We start from the raw sequence: 15,556 nt of genomic DNA, 5'->3' as shown, positions 1-15,556 counted from the left end.
CTGCCCCTTCATCTCCTCTACTCCCCACCCTCAATCCTTTTCCCAACCACCCCTCCTTTCCTCCCACCCAACCCCACTCCCCTCTTCCTTCTCCCTTCCCCAATCCTCATCCCCATCCTCAGCTTCCACTCCTCTCAGTCCCCTCCCTCCTTCCTACCTACCCCCTTCCTTTTCCCCTTACCCTCTCGCCTCTCTGCACCCTTCCTCTCTCCTTTCCCCAACCACCTGTTCCTCTCTTCCCTCCCTCAATCTTCCCATCCTCAGCTTCTCTCCTCCACCAAAACCATCACTCCTTTCCTCTCACTCATTCCCCTCTCTCCTACCCCTTTCCTCCCCTTCTCCTCTCCTCACACCTTTCCCCCTAACATATCCCTTCCATCTCCTCAACTCCCACCACCCACTCCTCGCCTCCCTCAATCCTTTTCCTCATCCTCACCTCACCCTCCCCTACACACCACCCTCACGCCATCTCATCCCCCCCTACTCTCTCTCTCCCCCCGCTCCCCTCCTCCCTGCCGTCCCTCCCCTCCCCTCCCCTCCCCTCCCCTCTCTCCCTCTCTCCCTCTCTCTCTGCCGCCCCCTCGCTGCTGCCGCCGCCGCCGCCGCCGCTGCCTGCTCTCTGGAAGATGGCGGCGGCGCTCGCCGTCTCTCCCTCTCCTGCGCTTCGGGTGAGTCTACTCCGCCCCGAGTTGGGGCTCCGCCGCACTGCTCCGGCTTCGCCTGGCAGCGGACACCGGCCTCCTGTCGATAGCAGCGAGGCTGGCCGGTTGGATGGCGAACGCAACCGCAGCGCCGCGACAGCACCGGAGCCCGGGCCGCTCGGGCCTGCGGCCTAGCGCAGGGCGAGCGTTTGGGGGGTGTCCCCGGGTCGACGTCGGGGCTGCTGCAGCCAGGCCGGGCTGCCGACGGCCACCGAGCTGCCCCCTCCGGTGGGAGAGTCGCCGATTGGCAGGCGGCCGCCGACCGTGGCCTAGGCCGCAGGCCTCGGTCTCTGAGTTGTGGCGTAGCGGAGAATGGGCGCTTGTTGTGGCAGTGGCGGCGGGGGAGGGGATGCTACGCTGAAAAGCAGCCTGTGTTTGGGGCGGCCGAGGCAGCCACCTGCGGCCCCCGACGCGCCGGAACCTCGGTGTTGGGCTGTAAACAAAAGGTGCCGGTCCCTGGCCAGAAGGGAAGCGACCGGGCTGACTGGCCGCTGGCCCTTATTTACAGCCCGGGCATTTAAATGCGCTGCTGCAGCTCTCCGGGCTGCTCTCTGTTTCACATCCTGCACCCCCTTCTGGCCCGGCACCTCTACTCTCCTGCCACTCTCCTTCCACCTTTGCACACTTACCCCACCGCTCTGCCCCAATTTTCTTCTCCTCTTTTCCCTCCAGCCCTTCAACTCTCCATCCTTCTCCCCTCCCCTTGCTCACTGTACTACCTTATGCCCATATTTCTTCCCTGCCCTCTTGCTCTTAGCCTCCATCCTGTATCCCCTACCCTGCTCTTTGCACCAAATCGCTCTCCATCCTGGTCCCTGCTCCCTGTAACCAGGGGTTTCCAACCTTTTTTAATGCTATGGACCCTTGCCATTAACTGAGGGGACCGTGGATCTCAGGTTGGGAATCCCGACTGTAACCCTTCATTCCTCACCCTGTCATTCCCCTTCAATACCATCTACGTCCTTCTGCACTGCCATAGATGCTCTTGCTTTCCACCCGTATCGTCCACCCTTGCTGCACTTGTATCACCTACACCTCCTAGAAACCTCCCCTGTGTTCCCTCTGTAACACCCTCAGCCTCTTCCTAAAAGTCGCTGCAATCTTTACCCCTTTCACTGCTCCCCGTAGCGCTCTCCTTCCCCTCCTATCTACTCATTATTGCAAAGTACACCATTGCACAGTATTGCATTTACCTCTTCCTTTACTCAAAGTGTAATTTCTGTGTTTCCTCCTCCAGGTGCGTAGTTCTGCCTAGTGTTCATCTTGCATTACATTCGGTGTGAATGCCTGTGTAGGCAATTGAATGGAGGCTTTCTGATGGTTTGGAGTTTTGGGACCTTTACAGAAGGTTGGGATTGTATAAATCGTGCATTTCAATAAAGCTATTTTGTGAAGAAGAGCATCTTTGTTCCTCTCGTATTCTCTCTGTGAGAAATAGACCTGGTTGAGAGAGAGGGGAAATTGGCTTCGATTTGAAAAACGTCAATGCTATGGTGAACTGCTTTATTCCGAGAAATCTATTTTTGTTATGTGTGGAACTGATTCAGCACAGAGATAAGGGGTAACACTCTGTGGATACTGGGAGTTATCAGCCATGGTAAAACTGGCAAATCCGTTGTACACCGAGTGGATTCTGGAGGCAATCCAAAAAGTGAAAAAGCAGAAACAGAGACCCTCGGAGGAAAGGATTTGCCATGCTGTTGCCTCATCCCATGGATTAGACAGAAAAACTGTCCTGGAACAACTGGAACTGAGTGTCAAAGACGGGACAATCTTAAAGGTTACAAATAAGGGACTTAATTCTTACAAGGATCCAGACAATCCAGGACGGATTGTACTCCCCAAGCCTCGGAATCAATCCAAGTCAGATGCTAAACACAATGTCGATTGGAATAAACTTCTCAAAAGGGCAATAGAAGGCTTGTCAGAGCCCAACGGGTCATCACTGAAGAACATTGAACGGTACCTGAGGGCTCAGAAGGATGTGATAGCAGTGTTTGGAGCTGGTGCATCCTCAGCCCTCCACCAGCAGCTGAGGCTGTCCCTGAAACGCGCCATAAGCCACGGCAGAATTATCAAGGACGGGCCCCTGTATCGGCTCTTGCGTGGCAAATCGGGCGGCGATAGCAAGCAGGGCCACGATTCGATCTCCTGCCTTCCACCTGTTAGCCTCCTGACTCATGAAAAGGATAAGGTAGGTGGCTTTTGAATAAAGGCAGATGGTTGTGTCACACTTTGATGCTCAAGGAAGGAAAGAGACGGTTGTATAAATTTTGTGATGCTGGGGAAGTAGGAAGTAGGCAGATGGTAGGTTTTGACCAGGTGTCTAATCGTGTACTTAATTCCTGTACTTCCGACATGACTTGTGAGACTTGCTTTTTACTAGGTGGGATGGGAAGGGCCGTAGTAGCATTTTCAAATACTTCCAAGTACTAAGAAGGTTCTCTGCAGTTGAGAGATATATCAAATCCGATAGCTATGATGGACGTGATCAGCAGTTAAATTTGTTGCTTAAGTGGTTTGTGACCGTGGGCAATTGATTTATCACTCAAGTAGGCTTTATAAATACTTTTATTGCAATAGGAGGGAAATTGATGCCAAAATTTGTAGATACCACTAACCTAAAGCTGTGGAACATTTGTGGTTCTTGTGCATTTTCCTGACTATTTATCTGAGGGTATTTATGTTTGATTTTAAAGGCATTTTTTTGGTCATGAATATGTTTCTACAAGATGCCTTTTGGATGACATCAGGGTGTTAATGCAGTGCACAAATCAATGCAACATGTGTGGTACAATGCTTGGAGGTTTCTTGCATCTTAGATCACTGGCTGTTGTATTTGTTGGTTTTAGATGATACTGCTGCAGGTCACTAACAATTTGATTGAGATCCATTCTGTGTCGCAATGAATAACAACTGATATATTGCTTTACACATTTGGTCATGTTTATTGTGCTGAATTGTTCATTTAAATCTCCAGAAATTTCCAAGATGAGCCCATTCAGGGTTTAGTTCCGTGTTACCATGAGTTTGGACTTGCAGTGTAAATGGGATACTTTGTCTTTATCTGTTTGTGCATTTTTTTTAAGAGTGGGTGGGTCTTTTGTTAGTCTAGAGGTGACAATTTGTCATGTTAGAGTTGGTGCTTGTGAAGGTGTGAAATTAGGAAATCCACTAGACTTAATTTGTTAGCTTGATACTAAAGTTTGCAACATAAAGGTTAGCCTTCATTTACCCATTTCACTATTGAGCTCATAACAGTACAGTAATTAACTTCATGGTGTCCAGTGTGTTGAAAAGTATGAATGCAATTATTGCTCTTTCAGATATGTGAGGAATTTCCATTTATTAAAAGGCTTACATTTTCTCAGGATATCTTATGGCTTTTTAAATCCAGTGACTTACCTCTGCATGCAAACACACGAGGCAGTGAATTTACAGGCAGCGAGTGTCACCATAAAAGTGATGACCTTATATCTGGGTTTGGTCATGATAGTTGAGTGGTCATTCTTTGCTAGAATATACAAATTCCTTATTCTCATTAAGATCTTTTCAATCCATTAGGACATAAACTGGGCATTATATCATCTAAGAGTTCACAACTCTAATAGTGCAGTTCTCAGAATGTAACTGGACTGTCAGTCTATAGGCCCGAGAGGGGGCGTGAACTTTGCAACTTCTTACCTTGGAGATAGGAAAGCTACCTGTGAACCAGGCTGGCATAGTAAAGTGGAGAAATTGCAGTTTCCGAATTGAATTCATGTGGAAAAAAAATTAGAAAATTATATATAGTCATTAAAACGAGCAGGTAGATGCGTGCTTTGCAATTTATACTACAGGTTGAGTACCCCTTATATGAAATTTCAAAATCCGAAAACCTCTGAAATCCAATATTTTTTTTGGAATGCTGACATGATGTCACAAATAGGAAATTCAGCAAGGAGCTGGGAAGATTCCCAAGTGACGTGCAGGTCCCTGCACACCACAGACAGTTCTGAGAAGTGACCTCACATATGTAATGAGCAGAAGTTAATGAAAAATAGAAAAAACATGGCATAAAGTGAAATATGAAGATCTTGGTTGTGATTTGAAAGAGTGGATTCGTCAGTGTCGCAGTGAACATTTGCTACCTAATGGTATGCCTAGCATGAAACAAGCAAAGATCTATCACAACAGACTAAAAATTGAAATTAATTGTGAATATTCAGCAGGTTGGATGCAGAAATTTAAGAAAATGCACGTCATTAATTTTTTGAAGGTTTGTGATAAAGCATCTGCTGATCATGAAGCAACAGGGAAATACATTATTGCGTTTGTTAAGGTCGTCACTGATGAAAATCTAACATGCTGAACAGTTCCGTGTGTGAAGAACAAGAGTAAGATGAAGACTGCTTACCAGTAGCACATTAACTCAGTGTTGGAAATGATGGCGATCTCAAGCTATCTCATTGTATATCCCAAGATCTGAAATTTGAAACATTCCCAGCACCAAGCATTTCAGATAAGGGGTACTCAACCTCTACAAGTTGAAAGTGAGCGGGAAACATGGAGAAGGAATCTGAGGAGCAAATTTTTCCATACAGGGTGGTAGATATGTGGAATGGAGCATGTGATACAGACAAGTAAAATAACTGTTTAAAAGACATTCAGACAGGTACATGGACAGGTAGATACATGTTTAGAGGACGTGGGCCAAAATTGGTGAACTTGGCATAGATGAGTTGGGCAGAAGGGCCTGTTGCCGTGCAGTGTTATGCTCTAACTCTTGCTGTTCCCAATTTTGGATTGTACTTTGCCTTTGAATTCAGCTGCAATGTTATATTTGGGTCTTTAGGTCTGGTCTGAATTTTTATATCAGAACCATGTTTAATATCACCAGCATATGTCCTGAAATTTGTTGTCTTTGCGGCAGCAGTACAATGCAATACACAATATTAAAAATACAAATTATAGTAAATATGTGTATATATAATAGTTAAATAAGTAGTGCAAAAATAGAAATAAAAAAGCAGTTCATTGGTTCAATGTCCGTTCAGAAATCAGATGGCAGAGGGGAACGAGCTGTTCCTGAATTGTTGGGTGTGTGCCTTGAGGTTTCTGTGCCTCCTTCCTGATGGTAGCAATGAGAACAAGGCATGGTGTGGGTGCTGGGGATCCTTAATGATGGATGCTGCTTTTTTGAGGCAGTTAGAATGCTCTCCAATCTGTAGAAATTTTCAAGTGTCTTTGGTAACACCAAATCTCCTCAAACTCTGAATGAAATATAGCTGCTGTTGTGCCTTCTTTGTTGCTGTATCAACACGTTGGGGACAGGATAGAGACAGTAAACTCTGGTTTTGAATGTCCCCTCAGTCCTTGCAGTGATGACACCAAGATCTGTAGATAAAGTTGAGTTAAAAACCAACTACAGCTGTGTCATTTTGCAGTATGACTACATTGTAGTTGTCTTCTGTTCTTGATAGTTGACAGTATGCTAAAAAGGTTCATTTTTGTGATTGTTTACTTTGCAAGGTAAAGCATAAGGATGATACATCATTTTTATTCTTACTTTTATGCTTGAAATAGGGAAGAATTTTCACTATTGGTTGCAATGATGACAGGTGGCAATAATTTGGTTTTGGAATGCTGGTGTGGCTGAGCCCATTTATTATTCCTAGCCTGGTGCCCTGATGTAATGGTTTTGGGCGTATTGCTGTGTTGCCACAGTGGTGTTTGAGGATGTGGGGAGAACTTGGGACGAGGATCCAGTGATGACATTGTTTGGCTGAGGATGGACAGGTGAGGGAGATGATGTTTCTGCTACTTAGCTCTCAATATTTACTTAGTTACTGCCCATGACGCCACTGGTGCTTAGGGCACCAATGAAGGTCCTCCATCTCTCGTGTAGTTCAGAGCTTCCTTCATCTTGTCAGTAGCTTCTTCTCTGGTTTCACCACTGTCAGTCCCGGATGGAGATTTAGCAACACCATCACATTCAGATGTAGAAGGATTCCTCATTACTGTTTCCGTAGCAGTTTTGTTTTGTTTTACCAGTCAGGGTTGTTAGCCCTGAGTAGAACACCTGAACCTGGAGGACCAGTGGACCATTCTTAGTCAGGCCTCTACTCTTTGACCTGTTTGGCATGGTTGACCCTGCCAAGAGCCAAAGCAGAAAGGCCCTGAATCCAGCCAGCATAGCTGTCTGGGTCATTGAGGCACGCAAGCCTCCAAACCCTACAATGAGGTTGTTCTCAATAAGGAAGTCACAAAAATGTCATGAAGATAGGCATGTAAACTTGCACTCACAGATCAGTGGTCTTAAAATAGTGTATAATTTGGATTCCGGCTCTCACAAGTTTAGGATCTGGATGGACTGAAGCTTCTTTTGGCAAGGGGCTTGTAACTGATACCACTGTCCGGTCAACACAGTGCCTCACTCAGCCTTAAGATGTGTGAAATTGTTTGTGCCCATGAATGAACCATACCACAAAAAATATGTCCCAAGTTCTATCAAACCTATTGGCTTCAGTCACAGAACACGTTCTGGTGTCTGATTTTGATTATTATGAAATGCAATCCAATTATAAATTGTTAGCACTTTATAACTGACATTGGAGAGGGTTCAGGAGAATGATTCTAGGAATGAAAGAGTTAATGTATGAGAAGAGTTTGATGACTCTGGGCCTGTACTCACTGGAGTTTGGAAGAATGTGGGGGAGGGGATGACCTCATTAAAGCCTATCAAATATTGAAAGGCATTGATAGAGTGGACATCGAAAGAATGTTTCCTATGGTGGGAAAGTCTAGGACCAGAGGGCATAAGCTCGGAATAGAAGGATGTCTCTTTAGCACAGGGATGAGGAGGAATTTCCTTAGCCAGAAGGTGGTGAACCTGTGGAATTCATTGTGGAAGCCAAGTCATTGGGTACATTTAAAGCGGCGGTTGATAGGTTCTTGATTAATAAGGGTGTCACAGGGAGAAGGAGAATGTGGTTGAGAGGGATAATAAATGAGTCATGATGGAGTAGACTTGATGAGCCCAATGGCTTAATTCTGCTCCTATGTATTGTGGTAACCTGTTACCAACTTGTTGCAGGTTCCATAGGATAAAGAAGAATGGGAAATGATTTGGTGGCTGAAGGGTTTGGTTGCAGATGACAATTGCAGGAAAAGGAGAAATTGAATGTGTTTAAAATCTCTTCAGTTTGGTGCTTAAAAATGTATGGGCGTTCTTAATTTCAAAATTTGGAAATAAATAGAGGGAACAAGAGGGGCAGTTAAATAATTTCTGTACAATTGGAATTGAGTCTTGTGGGCTTTATAAACATAGAAGTTGTTGAGGAAGAGAATTTGAATTAAGTGAAAATGTAATGTTTTGAATCTTAAGCAGTTGACTGGATATAAGGATTATATTTGAATTTGATATTTCATCAAAAAAACTTGATGGTTGAAGGACAGTGAAGAATGGAGCCATCAAAACTGGATTGTAACTGTGACTATGTTTATGAAGGAGGTGCCGATATGAGACATTCAAACAGGTATTTTCGTTGTATTTAAGATGTAGGTGAGAGGCATCAACAACAGTCCAGGAGAAATTGGAGGTGGGAATGGCCTGTTCCAATTCGATTTCAAAGGCAACGCTGGTGGAGCAATTTGACAGGAAGTTGGGCAATCAAATGCCCAGGTTTTTTATGATGTTTAGAAGTGCCAGATTGTTGTTAAAGGTGTTTGCGAAGTGCACACGTTTCTCACCAAAACGAACCAGGTTGCAGAACTGAACTGGAAAGGTCAGCTTCCTCTTTAGGAGAGTGGGTAATTGGACCATTAGGGGTGGAAGAGGAATTGCAAAGGTTCACAGCGGTCAGGAGAGATTGATGTCTGAGAGTTAACGCTGAAGCAGCAGGGAGACAACATTTGATGCTTCTGTCAAGTGGAGCGAGTAGAAGTGCTCTAATAGAAGATTTACAGAAGTTGGCCGTGGACAGCACAGTGTGACCAAGTGACTGGATGTGTTTGGCAGTAATCTTACAGCAGAGTCTGTCTAATTGCAACCTGTAGGCGAAGGCGGTGAGAGCTGTGGGAGAAATTGTGAAGGAAATAGCTGAAACATGTGAATAAGGGTGGGAGCAGCTCAATGATATTGTGACACTTTTCATCATCCCCCCCCCCCCCCAGCACTGTAGTGTCTGAGAACATCTGCTCCATATGCAGTAAAATGTTAGACAGTTCACTTGCGTGGGGGCATTTGGTTTATGTTAACGTTGCTGAAAGCTTACAGAAAGAAAATTAAATAATCCAAAAAAATATTGAAGTCTCAGCGTGGGTTTTATTGTGTAGAAGCGTGAGTATGGTGGACAGAGGCTGTGCGGTAGTTATTAATGATAGTGCATCAAAGTCTGACACCTATTTTACCCTAATTGTTCGAGATTCAAGGTTGTTTCTTGTCATTCTTCAGTACACAAGGATAAGAGAACAAAATGACCGTGCCTCTAGATCTGATGCCGCATAAATACCATAATTGAAATAAACATGATTTTATTTTTTATTTTTGTTGAGATACAGTGCGGAATAGGCCTGTGTTATGGATGGTCCTGACAGTGTCACTATACTATGGAGTTAATTTGCTCAGCTGTTCTTGTGTGGACAGGTATCAGATCCTTTTTGTGGTGTGGTTTCTGATAGAGCATTGTTGTCCTTTAAATTTGCTATAAAGCAGTTTTTATGCTGGAAAGTATTTACTGTAATGTGTCATGTGACTTAATGTTATTTCCTTTGAGATGGTATTAATTCTCAACATTTGTCCCCCTATCGCCGGCACCAATTAGCTGTCTCTCTCCAGGAGTTTGGAGGCATGCTTAATTGCCAGGCAATTATTCTTTTCCTTCACTGAGGCCAGTGATCTAATGACATTAATAAAACAGGTGCTGCTATGTTTCATGTGAAAAGAGAATTTGCTTGTATTAAATTGAATCTGCTGCTACTTTTTGCTTTGAACGTGGTCTTTATTGTAAGGCTGTCCTTAGCGTCTGAGTGGGTGATTAATGGAAGCGCAGAGAAATTCAGGCAGAGCGCATGATGAGCATCTTGAAGGAAAACCGTAAACATTCATGAAGTTTGAATCTGGAAGGTGAAAATGTGCACCTCATCGAAAGCACCAAAATGTGCATCCCACCCTAGTTCCCTTGAGAAGTTACCTTAATCTGTTTGCGTCAGTGTGTCCCCTCTGCTCTTCGCACTTGTCATTGCTGGGGGATTCTGGTTAAGTTAGGTGTGGTTGAGAAAGGCTTGGTCTTTTGAAGTACATCTTGTGGATGTTATATATATTTGTAATCATGATGCACCAGCGTGTGTGGAACTGCCTTCCCCACATTTTCCCAATTGTTGTTCCTTTTGGGCAGCATTTTTGCTGTTTCTGTACCATTTGACTTTTTTAACGGGGCCAAGTTGCTAGCTTATGCTCAACCCAGCATGGATAGAAAGCTGTTTACCATGTGTCTTAACTTCACCAAATCCTCTCGTTTTTGAATATGTCCAGTACTGCCACATTTCTTATTGAACATTGTTCTCCTAGCTTGGTCATACTGGTGATGTGGAGTTACAGAATTTATTTATCTCTGGTATGTTGGTTGGCCTCTATTACAAAAGGAACTGAATAGTACAATTGTACAGGGAGTTGCTAAGGCTTGCATGGGCACAGGTTCGTTAGGATATTCCCTTGGATGCAGGAATTGCCTTATGAAGAATAGTTTGAGCAGGTTGATGTTTGAAGAAATGAAAATTGATCTCACTGAAGCTTATACTTGGGTGGCAGGGTGGATATACTAAAAGAAGATGTTAGGCACTTGTTCCTTCCGCAAGCCTCCAGGTCACTCTTGGGAAAGGCGTAGCACATGCTTAGAACCCCTAAGCAAAGTCACTTGGAAACCATGGGAGTAGCTGGTGCATATCACAAGTCCTGGTTATGCGACCCCTGAAGCCAGGCAGACAATCTCTGAAGGGTATTGATAATGCCTGGGCTCACCCGTCTTGTAAAGACACTGCCCAGAAGAAGGCAATGGCAAACCACTTCTGTAGAAAAATTTGCCAAGAACAATCCTGGTGATGGGACCATAATCACTCACGTCATACGACATGGCACATAACAAATGAACAGAGCTTATAAGTTTCAAGGGAGAAGTATTCAGGTTAGACACTGAGAGGATATTTCTTGTGGGGTCAACATTAGTGAAATACTGAAGGAGGATCATATTGAAACCTACTGGGTTTGCAAGGTCTATATAGTCGGGATGTACAGGGGATGTTGCCAGTTGTGGGAGAGGCTAGGACCAGAAGGCACAGCTTCAGAATAGACCTACATGTCTAGAACAGAGATGAGGAGGAATTTCTTGGTCAGAGATGGCTGTGGAGACCAAGTCATTGTGCATATATTAGTAACGGCATCAAATTTTATGGCAAGAAGGCAGGAGGATAGGATTGAAAGGGAAAATGGTGCAGCAGACTCAAGGGTTAAAATAGCCTAATTATTGTCTTATGGACATAGTTTCAGAATAATGGGCTACCTAAGAAAGGGATTGTGAAGACTTCCTTCTCCAAGGGTCACAAACCTTTGGAATTCTTTACCCCAGAGCTGAATATAGGGTTATGGACAAATGTATGTGTCACATTTAGGAGGACAAATTATTTTAGTTCTGAAGGCTTTGACTGCTGCCACAAGCCCATTTTGCCTTTGACATAGAGTAGGTATTTAGAATCTTTTTCCCTTGGTAGGTGCATGAAAAATCAAGATGCAGGCTTAAGGTGAGAGGAAGGAGTTTTTAAAAGATCTGAGGTGAAAGTTTTTCTACGTATAGAGTAGCTGCATTGCACTTTCTCTGCAGCTTTTGCACTCTATTCTGCATTGTTATTGTTTTGCCTTATGCTAGCCCAATGTACTGTGTAATGATTTGATCTGTATGAACAGTAAGCAAGACAAGGTTTTCACTGTATCTTGGTACATGTGACAATAATGAACCATTACCAGTACCAGTGTCAATACTTCTTACTGTCTCAGTAAAGTAGCCGGCATAGTCGAAGACCCCATTCACCCAGACATTCTCTCCTCTCCCCTCTTCCATCAGGCAGAAGATACAAAAGCCTAAATGCACATGCCACTGGGCTCAAGGACAGCTTCTAAGCCATTGTTATCAGATTCTTGAATGGACGTCTTGTATGATAAGATGGACTCCTGACCTCATATCCTGCCTTGTTATGCTCTTGCACTTTAATGTTTACCTGCAGTGCACTTTCTATGCATGACAGGTTTTTCCACTGTATCTTGGTACATGTGACAATAATAAACCAATACCAATACTGATATTTTTGTACCCCTGTTGGAGGTGGTGGTGGAATCAGGGACAGTCACTACAGCTGGGAGATATTTAAACAGGCATTTGTGTAGACAAGGTACAGAGGACATGAACCTAATATGAACATATGGGATTGGTATAGATATGCAGAGTGGTTGGCATGGATGTGATAAACAGAAGGGCCCATTTCAATGACACCATGTCCTTTGGGCTTGGCCAACTTTGTACATTGATGTATTATTCTTGGTGATGGACAATAACTTCAATATCCTATGTGCCTACTGCCCTCAGCCCATGTTGAATATAGAGGAATACTAATTCATCAAGTGAGAGACCGAGTGAGATAAAAAATCAGCCAAACAATTTTTCTTGAGTATGTTGTCACATACTGCTGGTGAGGAACAGTCGTAATTTGTGTTATGGATATTTATTACAGAGAGAAATGAAAGTTGAAATGGCAGGCTACTCCATTTTATCTAAGGACCACCCTGTGTTGTTCTAGCCAAGCATTTAAAAAAACAGTTTTCATCCAGGTGAGTATAAGTGGCAAAGAAGTGGAGGCAAGTGAAGGAAAATGATTTGTTTAATTTTATTCAAAATAAATCACCTCAAACAGAGTAACAAACTTTGCTCGTTGTTTTGGTTTGCGAGTGTTTAAGGCTTGCACAAAATGGAAAGGACAAATCATGCTGTGCACTGTAGTCTGATTTTGTATTTGATAATAGTTGCAGTCCTATATTAGTTTGCATCCTGTGTTGCCTTGTGCTCATTTCTATTCAGATTTTTCTAGAAACGTTAAGTTCAATTGCAGAATGTGGCTGTGGTATAAACCATTACCTTGCAGCAGAGTGTGAGAAAGTGACCCACACTGGCTTATTACTGCAGCAATGTTGCAAGCCAATAGTATGTTGAATCAACGTAGTTCCCACATTGGAGAATAGAAGTAAATTTTTCTGTCTGGATTGATTGTTCTTACCTGATGTTGAAACACTTGTCCTTTCACTTTGTGTTGATTCAGGATAGCAGATGGATCCATCTCCCTTCACTCTTCACCATTGATCTGTTCTGAGTAGACTATTCCAGATGAACTGCTAATCATAAAATCAACTTATTTTTAGTGGATGAGAAAATGGACAACTTACATTTTGAATAGGAGAATACACTCAGTGGCCACCTGTACACTTCGTTAATGCAAATATCTAACTGGCCAATTACGTGGCAGCAACTCAATGCATAAAAGCATGCAGGGTGGTCAAGAGGTTCAGTTTGCCAACCGCCGTAAAACAAGATACAGACAGACAGAGGTTCAGTTATTGTACTGAGCAAACATCAGAATGGGAAAGAAATGTTATCTAAGTGACATTGACTGTTGAATGATTGTTGGTGTCAGATGGGGTGGTTTAAGTTTCTCAGAAACTGCTGATCTGTGGTTTTCATGCACAATAGTCTCTAAGTTTACAGAGAATCGTGCGAAAAACAGAATATCCAGTGAGTGGCAGTTCTGTGGGTGACACACCTTGTTACTGATAGAGGTCAGAGGAGAGTGGCCAGACTGGTTCAAGCTGACGGGAAGGTGACAGTGCCTTAAAGTAACTACGTTACCACAGTGGTGTGCAGAAGAGCACTTTTGAATGCACAACTCATCAAACCTTGAAGTGATTGGGCTACAGTTGCAGAAGACCATGAACGTATGCTTAGCGGCCACTTTATTAGATACACGAGGAATTAATAAAGTGGCCGCTGAGTGTTGATGACACAGATGACTTTGCCTTTGCCATCTAATGTGAGAAACTGAGTATTTAAGAAAATAAAGCAGAAGTGAATGAGGGAAAGTGATGGATGGGGCAATGACAGATATAATATGTTTTAACAATTCTTTAATTTGTTTTAGCCTGTTATCCTAAAAACTGAAAAATCCTTACAGATATCTTGTAATTGTTGTGAGGTAGTAATTAATTTAACTTTGTTATTATGCAAGCTTCATATTTTGTGTACATTTCCTTTGTGATAACCCAATCATTAGAGTTCAGGATTATCTTGCCAGTTTAATGAGAAGTGCATGAAGATGTGTTGTCATTCAAGTATTTGCACAAAAAATACTATATGTACCTGATTTTTTGTGTGCTGCTGAATTAGATACTATTTTATTTCAAACCTGGATTTGAATAGAGAGGTCCCTCTAAGCTTATATACTAATCTAGTAGCTGGTTGCTACTAGTGTAATCCTAAATATAGCAATTTGAGAACTAAGCCAAACTGATGCAAAGGAAGGACAAAGGCAGTAACACATGAGAATACCACCACCTTCAAATTCCAGAAAAAACATTCTGATTTGGAAGTAACACACATCAAAGTTGCTGGTGAACGCAGCAGGCCAGGCAGCATCTCTAGGAAGAGGTACAGTCGGCATTTCGGGCCGGGACCCTTCGTCAGGATTTGGAAGTATATCAGTATTCTTTCCTTACTGCTGTACCAAATCCTGGAATGCTAACTGCGTATTATAACATAGATTATAACATAGACTGACTGGTACAGCACTGTATGGGTTCTTCAGCCTACAATATTGAACCAACCAATATAAACCTACTACATGATCAATATAACCCTTCCCTACTACATAGCCTATAATCCTCCATTTTTTTGGGAATCAGAACCCGGTTAATAATATTAGTGGCATACGTCGTGAAATTTGTCAGCTTTACGGCAGCAGTACAATGAAATACATGATAAATACATACTATAATTATTTTTTTCTGTGTGTGTATTTTAAATAAGTAGTGCAAAAAAAGAAATAAATAAGTAGTGAGGTAGCATTCATGGGTTCAACGTCCATTTAGAAATCAGAGGGCAGAGGGGAGGAATAAGTGTGTGACTTCAGACTCTTATACTTCCTTCCTAATGGTAACAATGAGAAAAAGGCATGTCCTGGGTGATGGGGGTTCTTGTATCCATGTGCCTACCAAAGAGAATCAGGTTTGAGATCACCGGGATACGTTGTGAAATTTTTTGTTGTGTGGTAGCAGTACATTACAATACATAATTTTAAAAATTACAGTAGGATGAAGATGTGTGTGTGTGTGTGTGTATGTATGTGTGTGTATATATATAATTTAGCTAGTTTATATGTTATATAAAAGTGCAATAAAATGAGGGCAAAAGAAGTAGTGAGTAGTGTCCGTGCATTCAGTGTTCATTCAGAAATCTGATAGTAGAGGGGAAGAAGCTCTTCCTGAATTATTGAGTGTGTGCCTTAAGGCTCCTGAATCTCCTTCCTGATGATAGCGATGAGAAGAGGGAATGTCGTGGGTAACGATGGATGCCGCCTTTCTGAGGTTGCCCCTTGAAGACGTCCTGGATGCTGGGGAAGCCAGTGCCCATGATGGTGCTGACTGAGTTTACAACTTTGTGTAGCTTAATTCGATCCTGTGCAGTAGCAACCGCCCCCCCCCCCCCAAACACTCAGATGGTAATGCAATCAGTTAGAATGCTCACCACAGTACATCTGTTGAAATTTACAAGTGGCTTTGGTGA

At 43.1% G+C, this 15,556-nt stretch overlaps 1 protein-coding gene across 2 annotated transcripts in view; it reads left to right on the top strand.

The window, feature by feature from the left end:
• The first annotated feature begins 579 nt into the window (after window positions 1–579).
• LOC134351044 (histone acetyltransferase KAT6A-like) overlaps window positions 580–15,556 on the top strand; it is a 198,011-nt gene continuing 183,034 nt past the window's right edge. For both annotated transcript variants that reach the window (XM_063057046.1, XM_063057047.1), the window contains exons 1-2: window positions 580–668; window positions 1,939–2,895. In XM_063057046.1, coding sequence (XP_062913116.1) covers window positions 2,296–2,895 — 600 coding nt within the window. In that variant the 5' untranslated portion in view covers window positions 580–668; window positions 1,939–2,295. The remainder of the gene's footprint in view (window positions 669–1,938; window positions 2,896–15,556) is intronic.

The sequence above is a fragment of the Mobula hypostoma genome, chromosome 8 (assembly GCF_963921235.1).
Source record: "Mobula hypostoma chromosome 8, sMobHyp1.1, whole genome shotgun sequence".
Taxonomy (NCBI): Eukaryota; Metazoa; Chordata; class Chondrichthyes; order Myliobatiformes; family Myliobatidae; genus Mobula; species Mobula hypostoma.
Note: the sequence above shows the minus strand (reverse complement) of the source record. Positions and strands in the feature narration are given on the sequence as shown.